Here is a 22,331-nt window from a genome sequence, read left to right as displayed (position 1 = left end):
GTGCTAAGTCACAGCTGTTGATCCTGCCGGTTCTGTTGACATTGTGTTCTTTTCACATTCACCTCATCTCACTTTGCCTGGATATTCAAAGTCAACCCAGTCACAATCCGCAAAAACAGAAACTCCGAAACGCCGGGCAACGACCACATCAACATCAGAGCCAACGACGAGTTCACATCATGGCTGCCAAACACCGACAAACCTCGTCTCAACCCCCTCGACCTCCGCCGCCCAATCCGCCACGACGATCACTCAGGCAAGGTCTCAAAGACGTGTTTCTTCGAACCCTACGAAAATCACCGGATCCTCAAGCTGGCACACTCTCCCTAGGATCTGGCATATTGCGTAGAGCAGAATCATCTAGCTCCTTTGCCCCGTCGACGACCACATTTTCCTCCTTTGTCGAATTGCCCGGGAGTCGATCCAGTCTTGAGGAATACACCATCTCGCGCGCCATCCCCAATCGATTCCAGTCAACCACGCACGTATCACCGACCAAATCGCCCGGGCGTCAGTCACTACTCCCTGCCACGAGTCTCAGTCAATTCAACCTCCATCAAGCTTACCTTCACCCCTCTACTGTTCCCCAACGTACAGTCCACGATGCCATGTCGCCTTCCTTGCTGTCGGTTGCGAGTCGGCAAGCAAGCATGGCCAGCTTCTCTACACTTTCCACCATTTCTAGCGCCTCCACTTTGCGCATTCAGGAGTCGCGTGAAGTACTTGGCCAAATCAAGGCGGGGGCACCGTCATTCAGGAATCCCCAAGCGCCAGCGGGCAAAGCTCGAACCAAACATGTCTCGTGGCTGCAGTCACCGACAGCAAGTTCTGTGTCCGTGCCCGACTCCGGAAAGGAGACTGACGATCCATCCGGCCTCAGATTGGTTGAGCATTTCAAATCGTTTTGCATTCTTGACACCGCCGTGGCTGGACTCCCTGTTGTTGCGACGTCAAAGGAACTTCGCTACATTTTTGAGGTCGGCGAACACTTCTTCCTCAACAATTGTGAATGTGAGGGTTCTTCCATGGATATTGTGACGGGTCAAGATGCTGCAGGCGACCCAGTCACCCACCTTGTGTTGTTCACACCCCTCATCATACCCAGCAGTGGTCGCAGTCGATTCATGCTAGCTTGCCTAATCGACGTCACTCAGTTCATCAATGACACAGCGACACTTCCTGAGCTCGATCATGAACTCGACACATCCACAATAGAAAGTGAAGTACAGACACCGTTGCAAGAGAGGAAAGACCTGAGTTGGACTAGCCGCAGCTACAAACTCTCGGCCGAAGATCTTCTTGGCGGCTGCATGTTACCTGACGATCGAGAGAAGTTTAGACCACCCAACAACGAGACGTCGGAGGATATTTGGCTGAATCTGGCGAACGAGGAAAGGAGCAGAAGATCATCAACCAGGAACACACCCAGGTCGACGCCCAAGATCAAGCAGATCGCAAGATCGAATGCATCAAACACGTCGACCACCAGCAGTACCGTGGATGAGGTGTTGGACGAATTTATGAGCGACCTGCAGGAGCTCTATTCGGATTTCTTCCTTTTAGGCAAATCTCCGCTTGATGACACCTGTTTCGAGATCTGCAACGTTTCGCCCCTACTCTACTCGACAAGAGAATACATCAACGGACACCTTTCCCGTACTGATCCACAGCAAATGGCCGAGTTAAGTGCATCTCTGGCCTGGGAAACGCCATTCAATATGCACGTTAAATGGGGCCCACAGGGCCTGGACAAACGGATGTATTGTAGTCCAATGTACACGGCAAACTCCATCACGTGGATTTGCTTCCTTGTGGATTACCAGATGCCATTGATATGGTAACGGAAGCAACGCAGCAGTGAGAATCCTTCTTAGAGGATTGTTCTTTTTGTCCATGCCGAGGAGGCGCCGCGTTTCTGCGTAGGGCTTTGCGGCACGATAAGATTGCCTTCAGCATCGGCAATGCACAGTTGCAACGGGGTGGCAATTTACGATAAAACAATAATAGCTCCAACTCTTTGTCGCCACCCACGACCTCCACGGCACGGAGTATTCTTTGCCATAATCCTGGTTCTTGCTTCTGATCATCGAACTGTGATCTGCCGGATCATGCAAGGCCCAGTAAAAAGAACTGTGCTCAAGAGCCATAAAGAAAAGGAAATGAAACAAGAGAAATGATCGCCAGTTGATCAGTAGAACGGCCGAGAATTGAACGATGACGGCACAGCGTCGCAACTGGCAGGGTGGGAAGATCTTCGCGTGCGGAGTCCCTGAGTAAAACCTCCTCCTTGTGGCATCCCGACGCCCCAGCTGGGCCTTTCTAGGCCGTCTGGGCGCTTTCTAGCGGTGGCTTCGGCAAAGGGAAAATCAACAGGGCCATGGGGGCCACCCAGTGGGCCATGGGCATGGTGGAGGACTACCTAAGCCAGGCAACACAGCAAGACTACCCTCGCCTCTTCTGTCTTGGGAGCGGGCCCCTCCAGAGCACGCCAACGTCTAAGAGTTGCCGTACACGGAAACGCGCCATCCGATCGCCCCTTCGATTAAGCGGAAGAGGCACGGACGAGGCACGCAACATGATGGTAGCGTTGGGTCGAATCTTCGCTCCTTCTTTCGCTCAACACACGATGGCACCCACGAGTTTTAGCGAACGAATCCACCCAGGGCAGTCCTTGGATTTTCTCTTTGCTCATCCACCACTTTGATCCACCCTGTCGCTACCCCAGCTCTAGAACCCGTATCCGATTTGCAATAACTTCTCCCCTCAATCCGGCTTCGCGGCGGCGGGTGAAACTTCAGTCTCACTCAGTGGCACTGCACTAAAGACCTCAGATGGAAAGGGCAAGGGCTAGGGAGCTCATGCTCGACATTTAAAAACTACCCCACGGTTCGCTTTCTGTGCATTCGATCCCGCTCTACGGCTTCTTCTGGAACAGAGTTTATTGGGACGAGTGACCTAAACCCGCCGACCGGCGAAACCCACCCCATTCCGTGGTTAAAGTCTTACTATTATCACCAACCCACCCTTCGACCAGCTTCAACAACTCCTCGCTCGCAATCATCGAAATCTCGAACATCTGCATTCTCGTTTTCCTTGCCAGTCTCATCTCGGTGAACGATATCCTACCTGCGCCGCCGGCGAATATCAGCCAAGATGTTCAACGAGAACTTCTCCTTCGGATCGACCCCGCACCCGAGCTCCCTGACATTCAATGTTGAAGAATGTACCTCAGCAGAGATCTCGCCTTTCACATCGCGGTGCTCCTCGCCACATTCCTCACAAGCACCTGCGGCCCGTCGAGATTCTCGTTTTGATGCATACAGATCTACACCTCGGCATCCCTCCATTACTGCATTGACAGCACAGCTACAGTCTCAAGCGTTAACCGACACAGAGATGCGCTCGCCCTCACCACCACCGAGTGACATGGCTTCTCCTTCCGACACAACGACGCTTGACGATGAAGGATATTGCGAAGGGCCAGATACTCCCGCTACAACAGTATCTGACTTGTCATACGACTCCAATGAAATCGATCCGACATTGTGGGATCTTTCAATGTCGGACACCGTTGTGGCTACATCGTCACCTCGTCCCTCCCTATCTCTCGAAGCACAAGCATTATCATCATACACAATGCGTCGGCGTCAGCGACAAGCACTGGTACGGCTACAATGCTTAGCAACCCGGACACCCGACCTGGCCATGCTCATCGAAGAGTGCCATCCGTCTTCACTGCCACTCGAGACGGCGATCCTGAAGGCATACAATGCTTCCAAGGGAAGGAGTGATTCCTCATGCAGCATTTCTGGACTAGGACAGGGCGGGAATGTGACAAGCTCGGGACGGATAGAAAAGGAACGGAGTGGATCAGTGGCCGCGGTCAGGAAGTCACCCAGGATGAGGAAAAGGACAAGTTGAGATTGGGCCGACCAAGGAATCTAAATGAGTCGAAGACGACGAGATGGCGTGATGCCAATATTAAAGAGCTAAACCAGAGCTTTAATCGAAGACAGGATTGGAAGAAGCAAGCACATGTTACTGATTCTCCTATTCCGTGCCTGTTTTGGGGTGCAACAACTCGTGAACGAAGCCACAGAAAATGACCCCGAAGGAGAAGCAGGGAGGACCAACCAACGAGAATCTAGGTGCTCAGCGCACGCACGACCTGAGTGATGGCCAAGCCTCGTCTTTTTTTTCGAAGCTCATGGGCCAATCCAGGGGTCGCCAGAGTCATCAGGCATGACGGGGCAGGGGGAGGACGGGACCAGACAATGCGAGCCCTACTCTATCCGCAGTACGAAGTACTAAATACACATACAACTAACAAGTACAGGTCCAGACACAGCGGCGTCTGGGTTCTACTTGTTACATACCAACGGACGGCCAAAGCAAGTCATCGATTTTCTTCCACCGCAGCGAGAGGCAATTATGGATTTGAATTGACCTCCCGTGATTCTTCGGATCCAGTTTGTAAAGGTAGTGTGATGCCGGATTGTATGGCATGGCATGGGATCTCCCATCATCACAGAACCTCCGCAGGAAAAGAATCGAGCCCCCATTCACTGTCCGGACGAGAAATATTGGGGAGTGTCCGTGGCGTGATGGATGGTTTAGCTGTCAGTTTGCTGGTTGGGGGGCTTTCTCTGCGGCGATATCCGATTCGGGGCCCGACTTGGTGACGGTGGCGGCGGTAGTGGAAGGCGCCTCAACTTGCCACGGTGGAAGAAGAGGGGTTTCTACGGACTCAGTACTCCGTACTTGACCATAATATGTCGTGATTCTACAGGGTACAGGACATACAATTACTCGAGTGCAAGGAATGCAAACCGTCGTCAACCAGAACGGAATAGCGAGATACATAGACCTGCTAAAAAGACTGCTGGAAAGACTGCTGAAAAGACACGAGGCGTGGTTCAAAAAAGCTGAGACATACGAACACCGTCCTTGAGGTACATACAGAGTCCGTAATACCTTCCTTTAGGTACCTACAAAGTAGATACATAGCACATACTGAGGTAAATACAAACACCTGCCTTGTGCTCGGCGAAAGAAAGCGAATCTGCATCGCCAGATCCCTGATCATCAGCCCTTTCTTTGCCCGAGATGTCGTCGCACGGATAAAACTTTTTGTCACCGCGGCGAGATACCTACTTTACAGAGAGGTGCATCGCAGGTGGCTCGCCGTCGAGCCTCGGGTCTCATATCGGCATGGATGCGGCTGTCAATCGGTGCGGGGATAGGGCCGTGGGCGGGTGGGACTTTCCAGGGCATCGGTCCCGATCTCGCGTAACTCGCGAAATCTTTTCACCTACGACAGCTCCATTACGTTCTTGGGCCGAGGACCTGATGACTCCGAGCACCTGACGAGGTACCTGCACTTGTGTGCGCAAGTATATGCAAGCCAGAAGTCCCCGAGTTGCGTGGCGTGGGATTCACGTGTATATACATATGGACGCAGTCAGGCCATTCACGACGAGGATGGAAACGCAAGTACGGAGGGCTACAGTACTTGGGTTGGGCGAGATGGTGATTTTGCAGGGATGGGGAGCGCGTCATCTCGAACTTCCAGCTAGTATGCGCCTACTACAGACACTGACTCCGCATTGTACGGGTACCGGCGAAGCTACAATGGTGGCTAAGATACTAGCAGTCCACGCGGTTTCGAGCCCTTAGCCGGAACCTGCTCGGTGTCCGCAATCCGTGCGCCCGTCAATGCCTTTCTCGTATGTACGAACGAGTAGCTCGCCACAGAGCCGGAAGTTGGTGGTTGGGTGTTTCGTAGTGGCTAGGCCGCAGTACTCGCACGTAGGTACATAGGGAGGTGGATGAACAGGCAGACAGGCAGGTGGGCCCAGCCTCATGTACCTCGTAGCGATAATGGAGACCCGGGGCAAAGGGAAAACAAAAGAAAAGAAAAATGAGCAAGACAGAGATTTTTTTTATAAAAAAAAATGGGAAAGAAAACCGCCAATGCAAGTGCGAATGCGAACACGAAGGTCTACTGTAATAGCTACTTATGACGAGGTATTTAACCTAGAAAACAAGCCATCTCGCAAGCCTCAAGCGGCGACCCAAGACACAGAGGATCTAGAAAGTTGCTTTTTGCTCGTATGCACCTGGATACATACCTACTAATGTATGTGACGCCTCGGTAGGCACCCATGGAAGGCCTAAGATAGATGGTGGGCCTTAGCTACTCCTTTAATACGAGTAGTCCATGCATAGTTGTACTTGTAGTAAAGCTGCCCTGGCCCTGGGTTCTGACACTGACGAGTTGGGTAGGTGGTTGGTGGGTTCTGTGGATCGATTAGTTAGTACCCAGTACCTGTAGGTAGATTGGCAGCCAGAAGAAATTCCATCCCCGGTCTCTCCACCAAAAAATTTCTTCTTTGCCTTTCCTTTGGCCCTGTTCTTTTGTTCTCTTCCTCCCCTCCTTTCTTTCTTTCTTCCCACACCGCTGTGTATATACATGCATTACGGTCCATGTACAGGGGATGAGGCAGCAGAAAGAAAGAGAGAAAGACAGAGAGAAAAAAAAGGGAGGAAAAAAAGGAGGAAAAAAAGAGGGGATAGTCTAATTCTTGGAAACATTTCTCCTTCCGCATACTTGTGCTCCGTACAAACTTGTAACTACCCGGGCACGCGCGCGCGAGAGAAAGACAGAGCCCCCCTGTGGAGTTCAGTGTAAATAGAAGGATAAGTAGAGCCGACATCGCTCAACGCCAAAAAGAAAAAGCCCCTACAAACCATGGACGGTTGGATGGATGGATTCTGAGTGTATCGTTCGTTCCAACGAGTTAGTAGATGCAAACCACTGTGTCATTTGCAATTGTGGACAACATCTTGTGTCTGGAAGGCCGTGTTGTCGTCTTTGTCCCAAGCACACTATCTTGTTGCTGAGCTCAAGAATATTCTCGGTGAGGTCCAGGGAGGTCCTTACATGGAGTCGGCATTCGATGCTGGACGAACATGATAAACACCTGACAAGTGAACCGAACAGCTATTCCTTGTTGATGCTTGAGGGCGTCCGAGGGATGTGATGTATCCAACCGAAGCTGGGGTGCAGTCCTGGTGTTTGTGAAGATAGACTTGCACCCTTCCCCGTTCATATACAGTGAAGCCTGCATCTCCCCTGGACGGTGGTCGTGTCTCGCCATTTCCGTCTTCATCGGCAAACGCATACCAATTCACGATAGCGTTCGTATTCCAGTCCCAGTCCCATGGCTAGACAGGTGGAAAGCACAGGTGGAAAGCACAGGTGGAAAGCGATGCCTTGTCAAGATCACGCCCCGACAACACCGACCCGCCTGTAACGCCAGCACCAGCACGCTCATTCGCTTCTCCGACCTTCATCAGCATGCTGAAGGAAGCGAGATCGTCTATACAAGACATCAAGTCGTTGGGCTGCAGATCGATCACGAAATGATGTACAAAGTACACAGATCTGCAACGCCGTTCTCTCAAGTTCGTCCAAGTAGATCCCCGCGGTATCGCTCCGAATGTGTTTTCAAAGCTCCAGGACCGTTTTCGGAGGGGCGACAGAGTGTGGTGAGTGGAATTGAAACGGACAAAACTCGAATGTGAAAACAAACGGAGCACATCTTCGCGCACGTCGCCCGAACAGCAGCTCCCAGCTCCGAACCAATGCGCTCCGTATATTGCGGGCGACGAATTCCTGGATCATCTCCGCTTCGCAACACAATGAAGGACATACACCGGAGACAGTGACTCGGTCAAGATGGAGCAGCTGAAAGTCTTGAGAGATGAATCGCGGAGTCAACATTCTGTCCGTGCGAAGACCGACTCGTTCAATGCCGTGCCGACGACTCAAGCAATACATCTGGTGAGACGGATTTGTTCACAGCAAATCCATGCTAATTCGGAGAAACATCTTAGACGCCACCCCGAGTTGAACCGTTGACCAGACGATTCGACACCGAACATGCCCGCTCGCAACGATAATTTTTGCATTGGCAGAGCGCGACCTCCACGTCCCGCGCGAGCAGCGATCATTGATCATTCTGATTGTTTTCCCTTCCCGAACAGACTACAGCTTGACACAACACTCCACCCACTCCGTACTTCGCTCGAAGTTCGACAAAATTGTCGGAGGCGTCGTTCGATCCTGTGACATCTCGCGATTTTGGGAAGCAGGTGTGTGTTTGTAAGCTGATGCCGATGCCCCTAACAAAGTGGTGCGACGCCGATTCGGCCCACCTAGATTCGATCCACGGAAAGCCCTTCCCGCGACAGTGCGCTACTTACCAGTAGTTAGATGGGATGCCTTTCAAACCTAAACATCTCCATTAAGAAGTTGTAAGCTCTGCGGCCCGACGCATGGCTGGTGGTATCGGCCAGTTAGAGTTAGTGCCAGTGAACAAGCAGGATGAGCAAGTCCAGAGCGGCGGATGGCCGCCAATAGAAGATCCAGGCTCCGCCAGATCCAGCTGTGGTACCTGCAGATCCAAAGAATCCACATTATCAGATCACCTGTTGGACTCACGATAAAATACCATCGCATGGCCGTTGGAAAATGGAAAACCAAACCATTCTCGCATAACACCACAGCGCCAGCAGAAGCGACAACAATTTTCGCGCGCCTGAGTCGCGAGTCGCGAGATGCGACTCGTATTTTGGTTTTGTGTACCAAGTATGGTTTCTTTGTCCTCGACGAGACCTTGAGCAGATTTCGCGAGCTCACTCTCTGTTCACTGCTCCTTTGTTTCTCCGTACTTGCTCCGCTGTTCTTGCGAGGGACTGAGAAAAGATTATGTGATCCGTGAAGACACGGCCTTCATCTCGTCGCTCGGATTGCTCGGACATATTGAGGAACCATGGGTGATGGGTTGCGGTGAAATGCAATGGGTGTCACTCCACCGCCAAGGCAACGACACCTTCGGACGCGGTGTCCTTCCAGCCATCTCTGGTCCCTGACTCCCCCGGTTGTGTGCGGGATCGATCGCCTTTGCCGAAAGGACGTTCGTTCCTTCAGGACACAACCGTTGAGGCAACCCAGTATCGTGTGTAAACAAGACAGGAAGCGCACGGCTGCCTACATACCTGGGTACTGTGCCAATGTGCGCTTGTCGATGAATGTCTTGATTGGTTCCTCCAAGCGAAGAGAAGAAAACTTGAAAGATTCGAGGCAAACAAAGTGGTCAGTCAGGCAGTTGGGTTTGTTAGTGCGTTGACTAGAATGGGTCTTGAATGTGCTTTGGTAATCTCATTGTCGGGGAATGGCATATCAAGTAGAACAGGAGGACTGTGTTGCTCTCTTACACCGCGGGGGAGGAAGAACAATGTAGCCAAGGGCTGTGTACCAAGTATGATTATACGAGATGTGCATGCAATATGAGTCTATGAGATGGGAAGGAATGGCCAATTTTTCTGGGCATTCTGGAAACATTCTCTGCGACATTCCAATCCCTTCTTTTCTTTTCCCCTATATATTGCACATTGTAAAGTCGCCGGCGTTGCATAATTTGGACGGCTCTGCGGGTTGAGGTAGTTGGTCCACCTGAGCGGCGTCAGAATTGTATTGCAGATCTCCCGCGCATACTGTCAGCCTTCAGGAGAGCAGGCAGACAAGGAGCGAGGAAGAGAACATCGAAGCCTCCGGTGAGCTCCAGAGATTGATTCTCCGGATGAGCGTTGTGGTTGCGCGTCTCCACGGCCGACACGCGTGGTAGAGACCAAGAATGAGAAGCATTGCGAAGCAACTGACAGGTGCAAGTTCGTGGTTCGGCCCTCGCGCGCAGCAGTCTTTGGATTTCGCAGACTCCACGGAGAAGATACGGAGAAGATGCTCGAGAGTTCTCGGACAGCTATCGATGATGGATTTCGATGTCTCGCTGCTCCGCAACTCTCCGCAAATTCATGAATGATACCAAGTAACAAGTACCACAAGTACAAGTCCAAGTCCAAGTACCAAGTACCAAGTAGATGTTTTCGTAGCAGATCAAGTAGTGGTAAGCTCTCCTCGGTGCCTTTCGGAGCTAGGCAATGCCAGGTGATTGATTGATGCAAAGTATCGGAGTTGACATGGGGTATCATTTCTTGCTTCGGAGAAAGCAGCGGATGCACCAGCCCCTTACCTCGAGGATCAATCCATCCAGGGTCCGGAGGAAGCATCCGAAAGACAGCACAGCAAATCTCGTGTTGCTGCCGTCTTCAAGGTGAGTTTCAAGGCCAGCTTTAAAGTCATGGACGGATGTTTCCCCGAGATGGAATTGCCATTTTGAAGGCCGGTGTTTTTTGAAAGCAGGAGAGCTCTGGTGAGACAAAGCAAATAGTAGCTGCTATTGCCAAGCGCCCGGATGTACGTGGTGTGAGAGCGAGACATTTCGGCAAGGCGACCTGGGATTTCTCCTGCAACTCGGATGGTCGAAGCCGCGTGGAAGAACTATTTGGCGTCTATTCCCGTTCCACCGCCAATGTCAGAAGATGTGACAAGGTCGCGATATCGGCTTGTGATGTCGGCCAAAGTCCAGTTCCAGAAGGGCCACCACGAAGCCACAAACTCGAAGCCATTCGAAGCTAGCTCCTAACAAAGTATAGTTGCTGAATTGAAGTCTCTGACCACGCCTACAAGTAGAATGTTCTAGACCCTCGACGAGAGGAACATCAGCTGTTTTTTTCTGGAATAAACCACATAGCGTGATTGGATACTGCAAGGCCTGAAATATCCCTCAAGAATCCTTTTGTGATCATGCTATCAGATTATCTCGTCGCCGTCGATGTCCCTTCGGTTCATCCGGACATGGCCATGAAAGTACGGAGACCGGAGACCTTCATTCGGGGTGAATGCTGGCAATTGAGAAAAGACCTCCGGGATGCTTTGTGTTGAGGACAAGCTTGGACTCTGGCCACCGGACCGTCCCGTCTTCTTCAGTCACCCCGAGTCAGTTCTTCTGGAGCGGACAGGTGCTCCGAACGAATCTCTGTGTTCGTTTCATTCCCTTGGCACTTTCCATTGGGCAGCTTCATTCGAAGCCTTCCCAATCTTCTTTTTCCCTCTGATGGAGCGCCTTCGTCTTTGCTCGTAGACTTCCTTCAAGAGCACCGCGCTTACGGTTGGTTTCTCTCCTCTCGTAACCACTCTGTGTCCCAATCCTCGCTTTCCGTTTCATCCGTTTGGTTTTTTCGTCATCGTCTGCATGAATAGCTCGACGGGACTCCACGCCATGTAATTTTAGGGCCTTTCTTGCCGATTTTGAGACGCTCGGAAGAGCATGGAGTAACCAGGGTTGGATCATCTCTGATGTCGCGGATGAACCTATTCCCTTGCTTTGTGTGCCATCAGAGCTCTGAGTAGTATTTGCCGGGGTTCTATGCGTTTTCTCACTGGCGACAATCACGTTCGCGATCCCTTTGACGTATGCGATATCTTCTTTGGTGTAGAAGCTGACACAGGCACCCCCTTCTCTTCCGCCTCTTCCTGTCCTCCCTGCGCGATGAACGTATCCAGCAGCAGTGGTCGGGATATCATAGTTCACAACCACGTTCACTCCGCGGAAATCGATACCACGAGATAGAAGGTCCGTAGTAATCAAGACCCATATTTTTCCTTGTCGGAAATTCTGCATGATGGACGACCGCGCGTGCTGGGAGAGAGAAGAATGAAGCACTGCCACTCGCGATGAACCACCAGCCTGAGCAGGAATGTCATATTGAAGTTCGCTGTACAATGCTTGGGCCCGAGCTATCGTCTGGGTGAATACCAGAAATGGTGGTCGAGGCGGCGGTGTGTTCTCATCTTGGCGTTTCACCTTCGATGTTGGCCGTGATGGATGAAGTAACTGCCGCATGCCTAGAAGCTTTCCTGACTCTGTTGCGGTGTAGACTAGTCGATGCGAAATGGTTGGTAAGCTCGTGTCTTTCAAGCCAATAATCGTTCGGATTAGTGGCGGGCGTTGGCTCCGAGGGACTTCGAGTTTCTTTTGGCGGTCTGAAATGGTCTGCACCGCAAGCTCCTCGACATTTGATCCAATGGTTGCTGACCACATGCTTACCCTCAGGGAAAGCGACGTGCATGCGGACCAAACGGCAAGCGTCTGAGATCGGAAGAGCGGATCAAGAAGAACATCTGCCTCGTCAAATATCAGACTTTCAACATTCGGCAGAGGGCGCGGAGGTGAGCCTTCATCTTCTTCCCAAGACGGACAAAGAAGATGTACCAGACTGAGTGGCGTCGAGACTAAGATGTCGGCCTTGACGATGGCTGAGCTTTTGGGCGACACCTTTACATCTTCACTTCCATTAACCTCTGCATCATCTCCAGACTCCTCCACATTTGAATGAGTCGATCCATCAAAAAGTCTCATGCCTTTCTTTACTGCTGAGAGAGTCACGCCCGTATTCGCGGTCAGCTTCCTCCCCTCATTGACAATTTGGAAGACCAACTCTTTAGTGGGAGCCAGAATAATAGCACGAACGTGTCTTTCGCCCACGGCCCCAGGGCGTCGATGAGCCCTTGAAACCTTCTCGATCAGTGGGATAAGGAAAGCGAGGGTCTTTCCACTCCCTGTTGGGGCGACGGTCAAAAGATTGGGCTCGGTTCTTTGTTCCTCTTTCGGAATCATAAGTAGCAAGGGCAGAGTTGCGATCTGAACTTCCGTAGGCTCAAAATACGCCTGGTCCGATATATTTCTCGCCAGAGCGGCGTTCAATCCATAATCAGCACGCAGTTGTTCGAATGAAGTGAGTGGCTGAGGAAAGATCCGCGATTGTTCTTTTTGCGTCTTTCTTGATTCGGACGATTTGCTGATGGCTCGAAACCGGTTTAAATCCACAATCTTGATTTTGTGCTTCTTATGAATCCGACGGATTTCCGACTCGGATGGCTGGCTAGAATTGGTTGGTTGATTATCATCACCTTCGGGCGCGTCTGAGTCTCTTTTCCGTTTCCGACTAGTACTGGGCTCTGATACATCCTGAACAGGTGCTTGTCCTGATGCGCTGGGGATATTTTGTGGCAACGTTCTCGAAATTTTTGATTTTAGGCCGGTCGACCGGGAGAGCAGTCTGAGAGCATCCATAGCATCGGTCGAAGCTGATGAGGCACCTACTCGTTTCTGCGATATGCAGTGAAGGTGTTGCAGGGCGCCGAGCAACGTCTTTTTTTGGTGGCTTCTAAAGGTTGTTACTGATCGAAGAAAAGCTTTCCAGAACGACGACCCGCGAATTTGAATTTGATGCCAAGAACGCGGATTATTAAATTTCCGATCCCGATTGATAGACGCTAGGGATCCTTTTTTATATTGCCGGAAATACGCAACAAATTGCTCTATTATCGATGCGGTTCTATTGTTTGGACCTGGTGTTACCTGGAAATTTCTAGTCATGCTGACTGAGACGTACAAGTGCACTAGTTGGGGTAGTAATCCACGAGGCTTCAGCATCGAGCTCGTGCTAAATGCTTGCTGAATGTATCCGTGGTATTGGACGAGTTGGTAGTGTCGATGAGAGGGAAGTAATAGGACTCATGCTGACCTTTGAATAGACATCGGGTGTCAGAAACTCGACCTGCCCCAAGGCGGAAGGATCGCTTCGACAGGCTTATCTGCTCGCTTATACTCGCTTTTGAAATGATACCGTCCTGAGCCCACCCAGTGATCATTCTGTTTCAATCCCTGGGATCGTCGACGGCGCTCATCTGGCAAAATGATACATGCGTGAGAATTTGGGGGTATCGCGATGTCGATGCTTAAAGTGTCATCGTCTAATGCCCACCGACATTCTACGCGTCCATAAACAGACTCGTATATGACTTCGGCGCGCGAGACCATTCTATTGACACATGGCTCAATCAATACAGCTTTCCAGCCAGGTTCGGCAGCTTTGATCCCTCCGACGCACTCGTGCAGCCAACTTGTGACAGCGCCAAGCGCGTGATGGTTGAAACTTGTCATCCTGGCTTCATTGACGTGTCTATCAGGCTTTAGACTATTCCAACGCTCCCAAATCGTTGTGGCACCCATGCGTACGGGGTAAAGGAAAGATGGGAGCGATCGCGATAGAAGCATCTGGTACGCAAGGGTGTCCTGGTGGGTCTTAGTGAGGCTGGGGAGTAAAAAGGCAGAGCCGACGAAGCCAGTCGAGATGCTGAAGTCGTCAAAACGGAGGGCGCGTGAGATGCGTGCAGCTGATACATGCTCTCTTGAGGAAACACCAGACGTCTCAGAGAATGGCAAGAGGTCGAAGGCAATGGCGAGCGCATGAGCCGTGGGTGTATCAGGGGTCAAAAGGCCCGCAGGCGTCACATATTTCATTCGAAACGCCGTCAGTAACTGGAGGTAAACGGCATTGAAGTGAGTAAAGTCCTCTGGCTTGTGGAGTTCTTTGGCGATTACGGCCATTCTCCGTGTTGACTCAATCAGAAAACAATCTGCGACAAAAGTGCCATCTGTCCGACTTCTTCCCGAACTATTTGGCGGTGCCGAGGGGTCTAGCCAGTCACCGAACTGCCATTGGTAGGGATCCCAGAGACCATCATGACCGCGTCGGACACCCTTTTCGAGATACTGCGTCATGCTGTCATATTGGCGTGATAGGATGTTGATGTCTCTTGTAGTCATGTAGAGCTGAAACGGTATCATGACTGCGGCATCCCCCCAAACGCCATTCGGCATGTGGTGCCACCCGTCGTCTCCAGGACCAGCTCCCATTAAGCAATTTGGTACGTAGAGCGGTACCATGCCTTGCTCCCAGTCCTTATGTTCGTCCATTTGGTCGGCATATAAGTCTTGGAGCCAGTCCCCCAGCATTCCGCCAGTATCGTATAGAAAGGTGGCCGTAGGGGCAAAGAGGTTCAAGTCACCTGTCCATCCCAGTCTCTCATCTCTGGAAGGACATTCAGTCGGTATGCTAAGGAAGTTGCCTCTCATACTCCACACCGTGTTCTTGTGAAGCTGGTTTACCTCTTCGTTAGAGCAAGAGAACCAACCTGTCCTTCGCATATCGGAATGCATAACTTCTGCAACGAGACTACCTTTGGTCAGAGGCGTCTCCGAGTCCTCGTCAGACCATCCCGTCACTTCGACGTATCGAAAACCATGAAAAGTGAAACTGGGGTGCCAGTTCGACAGAATTGTTCCGGCGCATACCACAGTATCTTTCGCCTCTGCTGTTCGCAACGGTCGCGTCTCCAGCTCGCCATCTTCCATTACTTCCGCGTGGCGGAAAGTAACTTCGTTCCCCGCTGGTTTGAGAAGGTGCTTGACGCACAACCGGCCTGCAATATTTTGTCCGAAATCTATGATGGTCTTTCCAGATGCAGATTTCGAGATTGATCTCGGTCGAAGGCGTTCCGTAACTCGCACTGGCGGTCCATTTGGTGAGGTCAAGGGCGCGACAGCTGTACTTGAGACTCTGGTTTCAAACCACATGTTTTGAGACAACTGCACGTTTTCCCCGCTAATCTCTATTGCTCGTTGCTGATCGTAGACCTCTCCGTTGTAGATCTCGCTTCTCAGAATGGCCGAGCTTGTGGCTGACCAGGACGAATCTGTGCAGACTACGACCAGCTCGTCAGTTTCATGGAACTGCACTTCTAATTGTGCGAGGACACCAAGCTCGATGCCATAGACAAACCTCCGGCAAACCCATGACAAAGCAGATGCGAACCACCCGGGTCCCACATCGACCAGAAGAGTGTTCTCTGCGCCAGGTTCCAGCAGGCGTCCAATATCATGCACTTGATAGTGCAGACGCTTCTTGTAGCTTTGCCAGCCGGGGGCCATACATTCGTCTCCGACCGGCTTACTGTTGAGACTGGCACGATAAACTCCGTGGCTGGTGGCGTATAGTCGAGCCATCTTGATCTTCCTATCAGGGGGTAAGAAGAACCGTTTTCGAAAGGTCAGTGGACGAGCCGACCCATCATCGTTGGGCAAGATGGGATCCTTCATTGTGATCATGCTGGCTAACCAGTCATGGCTGCCGAGTAAAGCTGCTTCAACTATGCTCCACTCTGACCAGTTCGAAACTTCCGTTACCTCATACGAGGTTATTCCATCACCTTGTCGACAAGTACCATAACAGCGAACTCGGACATTTCTCTGCTCTCTCGATTTCAGGGAACTGCATTGGGCAGGCCATGGGACGAGAACCGAGTTTACACTGTCGACGTGATATAGCTCGCCCTCGCCGCTGTCGACATGACGAATTTCAAGGTCATAGGCGGTCTGAACCCAATCGAAGACATGATCGTTGGTGATAGAAAAGCGCCATGAGATTCTGGGCCTGGAAAATTGGACACCGAAGCCGCTATGATGCTGCTCAAAAGTGGGAGCCGCAATCTTGACTGAGGAGATCGAAGATTTGTCTGCTAAGGAGTGACATATAGATATCCCGGTCATCCTGCATCTGGACCATGAAAGAACCAAGGTTTTTGCTCAGCGACGCAGAGACTGTGTCATCGCAACAGTCCTGCGGTTTGAACAGGTAATTCAGCCTAGCCATAGACCGGTCAGCGATTCTATGAGGGTTCTTACCGGTCAGTTCGGCGAGAAGGAATGAACTGGATTATGGACATCTTGTCTGGCATAGACGAGGCACGCATAATCATCTCCGGAAACTGGAGCCGGCTCGCCGAAATACGAGAGAAGCAAATGGCACGGCATGTTTGACACGTTTGCACATCCCCGCCATCGACACGCATGCCGACATTCAGTCAACTCTCTCCCAACTCTTGTCTTTCTGTGACACAATTGAAATGATCAATGAATATCTGACAGCTGACATAGAGACTTGCAGAAGCCTCTCATTGTCCATCTGAAGCTGCGCGACTCGCTCCAGGATGGTCATCGGCCTTCTTATCCTCACCTCTATTCCTACCGTGACGGGTGTCGCTCAAGCCATCCATGGGCAGAAGAAGCACAAGGAGCGCGAGAAAGATGCAAAGCGCATGCAAAAATTCTACATCGATGTCTACTGTGAAGCCCAGAGCTCCTGGACACGTGAAATCCACGAGAAAAGGCTTGTTTTGAGAGATGACCGCGTGTGGATAGGCCCGCATGAAGCTTTGAATCCGTGCAAGGAAGGATATGTCGCCGAAGCGTTCTATATTGAGTACCCAGACAACGAGGTAAGCGACTGGAGGCGATTTCGGACCCTTTTCAGGTGGATTTCGGACTGACAGCGCCTCTTCAGAGAGTTCCTGTTCCCATCGGCCTTGTTAGTCAAGTTCGGGACGATCCTCCGTTGTTGAACTGGATATATGTGGACAAAGACACGATGGAGTTAAAGTATGGTAACAAATCAGCAAGCATAGAGCATCATGTTGGGCCATGGGATTGGACTGAAGATGAGGAGGGTATAACTTTTGATGAAAGCGAGGCTTTTACAGCTGTGGAAGATCCCTCAACACGAAGATGGCAAATATATTATGACATGGACAACGACGGACTCAGTCGATTTGTGCCGAAAGGGAGACGGAAGTTCCAGGTCAGTCTGGAAAGGACTTTGATACCAGGAGCAGAGGGCGGAAAATAGTGCCGCCGTACCGTTTATGTACAATAGCTTTATTCAACATCTGTATAAGTGAATAGACTCGTTTACTTCAACCTCTTATCATCTCCTGCTCATTTTACAGACCATCCAACCCCTTCTGCAAGCTTGAATCCTCACATGTTAAATAATCTTACGAATCGTGGGTGAGGCAGGCCTGTCCCCAAAACAACGCCACTGTTGATTTTAGTTCCCGGGCACACTACTTTACCAAACCACCTTTATATTCTAAGCACCACTCTTCATCTATGATGGTTATCGGTCCGCCGTCCGGCTTTTTGGCTCTCGATTCTCCACGCCACGATGTCACGCAAAGACGCATTCAACGGCCATCCTTCCTGGGAGATAATCGGGAAAAAGGGGCGATGGGAGGTTCTGCCTATCAAGCCTTACAGCGATGGAGAGCAACGACAGTGGCCTCCCAAACCCTACCGCCCTAGTTCTGAAGAGCGATACCTCGTTACTTTAGCAAAAGCATGGTCAGTGGAGACAGGAATCCGACGACCAGGTAAGTTATATCATCGAAGATAATCGCCAGCTGTTCGGATCTAGTGTGCTAGCCACAAATCATGAACAAAATGGCTTGCTCGATCTGTACTGATTCTGCACGTAGATGTCGAATACTATCTCGACAAGCTCCCTAGCGGCTTTGCCTTGTTTGAAATCGACCAGGTTGGGAACACAGCAGGGGTCTACAAGCGACTCTTTGGCCATCCGTCCGGCAAGTACTACGACTCCATTCTTCGATTTCAACCGCATTTCCTTTGGTTGATGTCGGGTAAGCAAGGAATTTGTGAGTGCATACTCTGTGGTCGCTACAAAGTGGGACCGATCAAACGTCGAATGGCGCATTCTCTGGGGACCCAGCTCTTCGTTGGAAGGGAGAAGGGAACACTAGTTAGCCCGCTTGAGACTGCTCCTTCATCGAGGTCAACCTCCGTTGCTAGTCGCGCCCCTGGCCTCATTTCAACGCGGCCACAGCGACAAATTAAAGCTGCTGGAGCTCCCTACGCACAAGACGAAGAGGGCACTGAGGATGTGTTCAAAGATCAGTTAAAGAGACTGGAGGCGAATAAGGGAGGTAAACAGGGAATCGAAGACGACATCAGAGAACCGAATTCCATGGACTGGAGAGCCGAGCACTCCTATCCGACTCAATACGTTCACGACTGGGGTGGTGTGAACCTTATCCAGCGGAATTTGACCTTGATTGAACACCAACACGCCTTCGTACCTCGAGTCGGAGAACTTGTTTTATTCTGTCCGATCTTCCTCCACGATCACTACCTCATGCTCGACGAAAGGACACAGGAATATAAATTCTACTCCTTTCAGCAGAAATGCTTCCATGGTTCACCTGTGTGGAGAGGCGGGGTTGTTGCGGCTGTGCCTTCTGCCCCAGCAAGTGACGGGCCTGTCGATTTTCCTGACATTCAAGATCTCCCCTCTAAGCAAACCAATCTTAATGTTGGGGGTTTCCGCGTGGAAACATTTCCAGATCCTAACAACGAGGAGGACAAAACAATGTCCAAGCAATACCGCTACCTCCCTTTGCGAAATATCCGACCCTTGACTCACTGGCAGATGTTGCTCCGTGGAATTCCAAGGATGAAATGGCACCCATCAATTGAACACGCCCTAACTTGTATGACCACTATCTCGCTTCTGGAGAAATGGTATTTCAAGGGAGATTGGCCTGACGCAACCATCCGGTGCAAGGGGCTCTACATTGGTGCTGAACTAATCACAGTTGGTGATACCGTCAGAATCGGCCCCCGAGAAAAAGGGAAAGGATGTACTGATGTCCTGATTGTGGAGTCAATCAGACTACATCTTACGGAGATCAAGCCGGAGCATGTCTCTCCAGACTCGCCGTTGCTATCGACAAAGTCTTATATAACGCTCGTTGGCAAAGGTTACACGGTCGATAAGAGCCGTCATTACAGACTACAAGCTACGGATGGGGACTCACAACTGGGTGATCCTGACGCCGTGCCTCAAGAGGAGGTGAAGATACTCTTCCGGCCCGTTGGTTCAGCAATCTACGGTCCCTGGTACCCCTTACACGCGCCTGGTAATCGATATGAGATATCACACGATCAAATCCTCGGAAGACTGTGTGAAGCTGCAGCTGTGCAGATATGGACAGGTTTGTTGCAACGAAATTCTATCAATGGCAGCAAACGTGACATCAAACCCACGCTTGACTACGACCTGAAGGGTATCGAACAGGGTCGCATCTACGCTACGCAAGCAGATGAGAGATTAGACGAAGCGAGTGAGGGCTCAATACTCTGGTACTGGGCAGATACCCGCGCCGAGGCATTAGATCTACAAACAATCAATGGGCTTGAAGTCGGAAAATACGACAAGGTCCGGGACAAGGACACATTGGAGCTTTGGAGGACGTATCTGAAAATCCTCAACGGACAGCAATTCTCGCTTGACACCATTGCCTCGAAGTACACATCCGATTTTCCCGATGCCGATCTCAGTGGATCTAGACGAGGAAGGCCACCGGGTTCAAAAGTCATCAATGGTAAATTGTACAAACCTGGGGATCCTGGATATAACGATGCGGTTGTTGGAGCTGTCTCCGGACCACCGTCAACTCCGAGCAAGCGCAAGGAAAGCCAGTTAGTCGGGGCAGCGCTTGTGTCCACAGAAGAAGAAGATGAAGGCAGCGATGACGATCACGGCGGAGAGATCTCTGAGGATGCAGCGGATGAGCGGTATGATGCAGTAGCAGGCTCAGCAAAGAATGAGACGATCGGAGAGGGAAGGCTTTTGCCAGAACAGAAGAAGCCAAGGACAAAGGCGGAGATCATGGCCGGCGCGGTTGAGCAAGTCGAGATGTCAGAGGATGATGATTGGTACAACGATATTACGCTGGTTCGGGGAGGAACGGAAGAGACAGAAGGCGGCGATTACGATCCTCGAGCCGAGACCGATTAGCAGAAGTGAAGACGGGCGTGTAGTAAGATCGAGAAATCTGGTGGATTTAACTCCATGGTTCTGGAAACCTAACCAGAGTTCGGGAACCGACTGGACCGCTGGCTAACCGGACAAGCGAGGACCAATATTGACTGTCAACACCGCGAGATTCAGTCGGATGTCATCTTGTCTTCCAGGGTTTGAGATTTGGAGACTAGAACCCTGAAAATATTAATGTGTTACGCCGGAAACAATGAAAAAGTGCAAACGCTCAAAATGCCTTAGCTCGTTTGCTGCCAAGACATATCACGTGTGATACGTCGGAATAGTTGCCTAGCCGGGGATGATGCGGCGAGATCAGAGTCGCAGTCTTGGCGTTTCCCACAACCAAAATTTCCCCGTAGTGTGCGGCCTTGATTTTGAGATCGAATTGACAACAACGACCAGGACCATCTCATCGCTTCCGCAACTGTCAAGATGGTATGAACTTTTACCTTTTTGCATAATTTCTCCATTGAGTCTATGCAGATAGCTGACTTTGACCCAACAGGTCCGCTACGCCCCCGCCGACCGCATTCCCAGCGCCCGCTCGGCTCGAAGCCGTGGCAGTTACCTACGAGTCAGTTTCAAGAACACCCGCGAGACTGCTCAAGCTATCAACGGATGGAAACTCGAGCGCGCCCTTCAATACCTGGAAAATGTCAAACAACTCAAGGAGGCTGTGCCAATGAGAAGATATGCGGGTAGCACTGGACGGAGCGCGCAAGGTACGAACATGATCTGATTTCTGAGGGAATGGGTGGATCATTCCTGGAAACAACGCCCTGCAAGCACGCTGTATGAAGAGCCTGAAGTGGGCAATTCTCAGCGGCGGATGAGACTAGGCGAGATGCTCATGTTTTCCTCTGCGGGTCTGATACAAAATCCCAATTGCAGTTGCTAACATTTTCCCTCTCTGCAGGCAAACAATTCGGAGTTTCAAAAGCGCGCTGGCCCGTCAAGTCAGCCGAATTCCTGTTGGGTCTTCTCAAGAATGCCGAAGCCAATGCCGACACCAAGGGTCTCGACACTTCAAAACTCATTGTCAAACACATCCAAGTCAACCAAGCCCCGAAGCAGCGACGTCGCACATATCGTGCCCACGGCCGTATCAACCCCTACATGTCCAACCCATGCCACGTTGAATTGATCTTGACGGAAGCTGAGGAGGCAGTCACCAAGGCCGAGGAACTTGGCGTTGCGAAGGGGACGAGATTGACGACCAGACAGCGAGCTGCTAGGAGACAGAAAGCTATTACGGCGGCTTGAAAGGTTGATGAAAATGCTCACTGTTCTTTACTCTTCCAAATGTTGATTGATGGGGGGGAGGGGTGGCGGAGAGCAGATATGAAGGGCCTTTCTTCGTGCATTGGGAGTCCATGGAAAAGACGCAATAGGCCGGCTCGGAATGATCCTAGATGAGCTCATTCGTTGCCTCGAATTGCCGTATGGCACTGATGAAAGCGACCCTGGATCAGAAAAGTACAAGTGCAATCCATGGCTGGTGCTTTCGACTCAACGCAAAAACAATGAATTACAACTGCCTCTGCGTTTCTTCAAACGTAGAATATGTCACTCTCCGGGACTGCCATCCCACAGGCCTCAATCGTGCCCCTTGATGATACGATTGCTTCATAGTCTTATTTCGCAGAAGTTATGTCATCCCTCTGCGGGCCTTGTTTTCAGCCTGGCGACGCCCTGATGCGGACTCACTACAGCTGAAGGAACATCCATCGAGCCCACAGATCCGTCTAATTACCGCCACCAAGGCAGGAGTATAATCTTATGAGAAAGGAGAACAAAACAAAATAATAATAAGACATATGAAAAGCAAAAAAAAACAATCA

At 51.0% G+C, this 22,331-nt stretch overlaps 7 protein-coding genes across 7 annotated transcripts; 5 read left to right on the top strand and 2 right to left on the bottom strand.

The window, feature by feature from the left end:
* Nucleotides 1-179: 179 nt before the first annotated feature.
* Nucleotides 180-1,841, top strand: A1O5_08258 (uncharacterized protein; the record flags this gene model as incomplete). The annotated part of the gene is made up of 1 exon (XM_007748841.1): nt 180-1,841. One exon carries the CDS (start codon nt 180-182, stop codon nt 1,839-1,841), a length of 1,662 nt encoding a protein of 553 aa, XP_007747031.1.
* Nucleotides 1,842-3,153: 1,312 nt separating this feature from the next.
* On the top strand, nt 3,154-3,744 carry A1O5_08257 (uncharacterized protein). The gene has a single exon (XM_007748840.1). The coding sequence runs from the start codon at nt 3,461-3,463 to the stop codon at nt 3,680-3,682; it is 222 nt and encodes a 73-aa protein (XP_007747030.1). The 5' UTR covers nt 3,154-3,460; the 3' UTR covers nt 3,683-3,744.
* A 7,241-nt stretch (nt 3,745-10,985) lies between these two features.
* On the bottom strand, nt 10,986-13,040 carry A1O5_08256 (uncharacterized protein; the record flags this gene model as incomplete). The annotated part of the gene is made up of 1 exon (XM_007748839.1): nt 10,986-13,040. The coding sequence occupies one exon, from the start codon at nt 13,038-13,040 to the stop codon at nt 10,986-10,988; it is 2,055 nt and encodes a 684-aa protein (XP_007747029.1).
* A 474-nt stretch (nt 13,041-13,514) lies between these two features.
* A1O5_08255 (uncharacterized protein) lies at nt 13,515-15,911 on the bottom strand (the record flags this gene model as incomplete). Its single annotated transcript, XM_007748838.1, has 1 exon — nt 13,515-15,911. The coding sequence occupies one exon, from the start codon at nt 15,909-15,911 to the stop codon at nt 13,515-13,517; it is 2,397 nt and encodes a 798-aa protein (XP_007747028.1).
* Nucleotides 15,912-16,801: 890 nt separating this feature from the next.
* Nucleotides 16,802-17,496, top strand: A1O5_08254 (uncharacterized protein; the record flags this gene model as incomplete). Its single annotated transcript, XM_007748837.1, has 2 exons — nt 16,802-17,089; nt 17,155-17,496. The coding sequence occupies 2 exons, from the start codon at nt 16,802-16,804 to the stop codon at nt 17,494-17,496; spliced, it is 630 nt and encodes a 209-aa protein (XP_007747027.1).
* A 318-nt stretch (nt 17,497-17,814) lies between these two features.
* Nucleotides 17,815-20,466, top strand: A1O5_08253 (uncharacterized protein; the record flags this gene model as incomplete). The annotated part of the gene is made up of 2 exons (XM_007748836.1): nt 17,815-18,019; nt 18,125-20,466. The coding sequence occupies 2 exons, from the start codon at nt 17,815-17,817 to the stop codon at nt 20,464-20,466; spliced, it is 2,547 nt and encodes an 848-aa protein (XP_007747026.1).
* A 456-nt stretch (nt 20,467-20,922) lies between these two features.
* A1O5_08252 (60S ribosomal protein L17) lies at nt 20,923-21,753 on the top strand (the record flags this gene model as incomplete). Its single annotated transcript, XM_007748835.1, has 3 exons — nt 20,923-20,925; nt 20,996-21,212; nt 21,407-21,753. The coding sequence occupies 3 exons, from the start codon at nt 20,923-20,925 to the stop codon at nt 21,751-21,753; spliced, it is 567 nt and encodes a 188-aa protein (XP_007747025.1).
* Nucleotides 21,754-22,331: the final 578 nt, after the last annotated feature.

Source organism: Cladophialophora psammophila (assembly GCF_000585535.1).
Source record: "Cladophialophora psammophila CBS 110553 chromosome Unknown aczJe-supercont1.13, whole genome shotgun sequence".
Lineage (NCBI taxonomy): Eukaryota > Fungi > Ascomycota > Eurotiomycetes > Chaetothyriales > Herpotrichiellaceae > Cladophialophora > Cladophialophora psammophila.
The sequence above is the reverse complement of the archived record's forward strand: the minus strand, read 5'-3'. Positions and strand labels throughout refer to the sequence as shown.

Bases quoted from the DNA above. Each gene is read 5' to 3' on its own strand.
- A1O5_08257 (XM_007748840.1), top strand. From the start codon at position 3,461: ATGAAGGATATTGCGAAGGGCCAGATACTCCCGCTACAACAGTATCTG.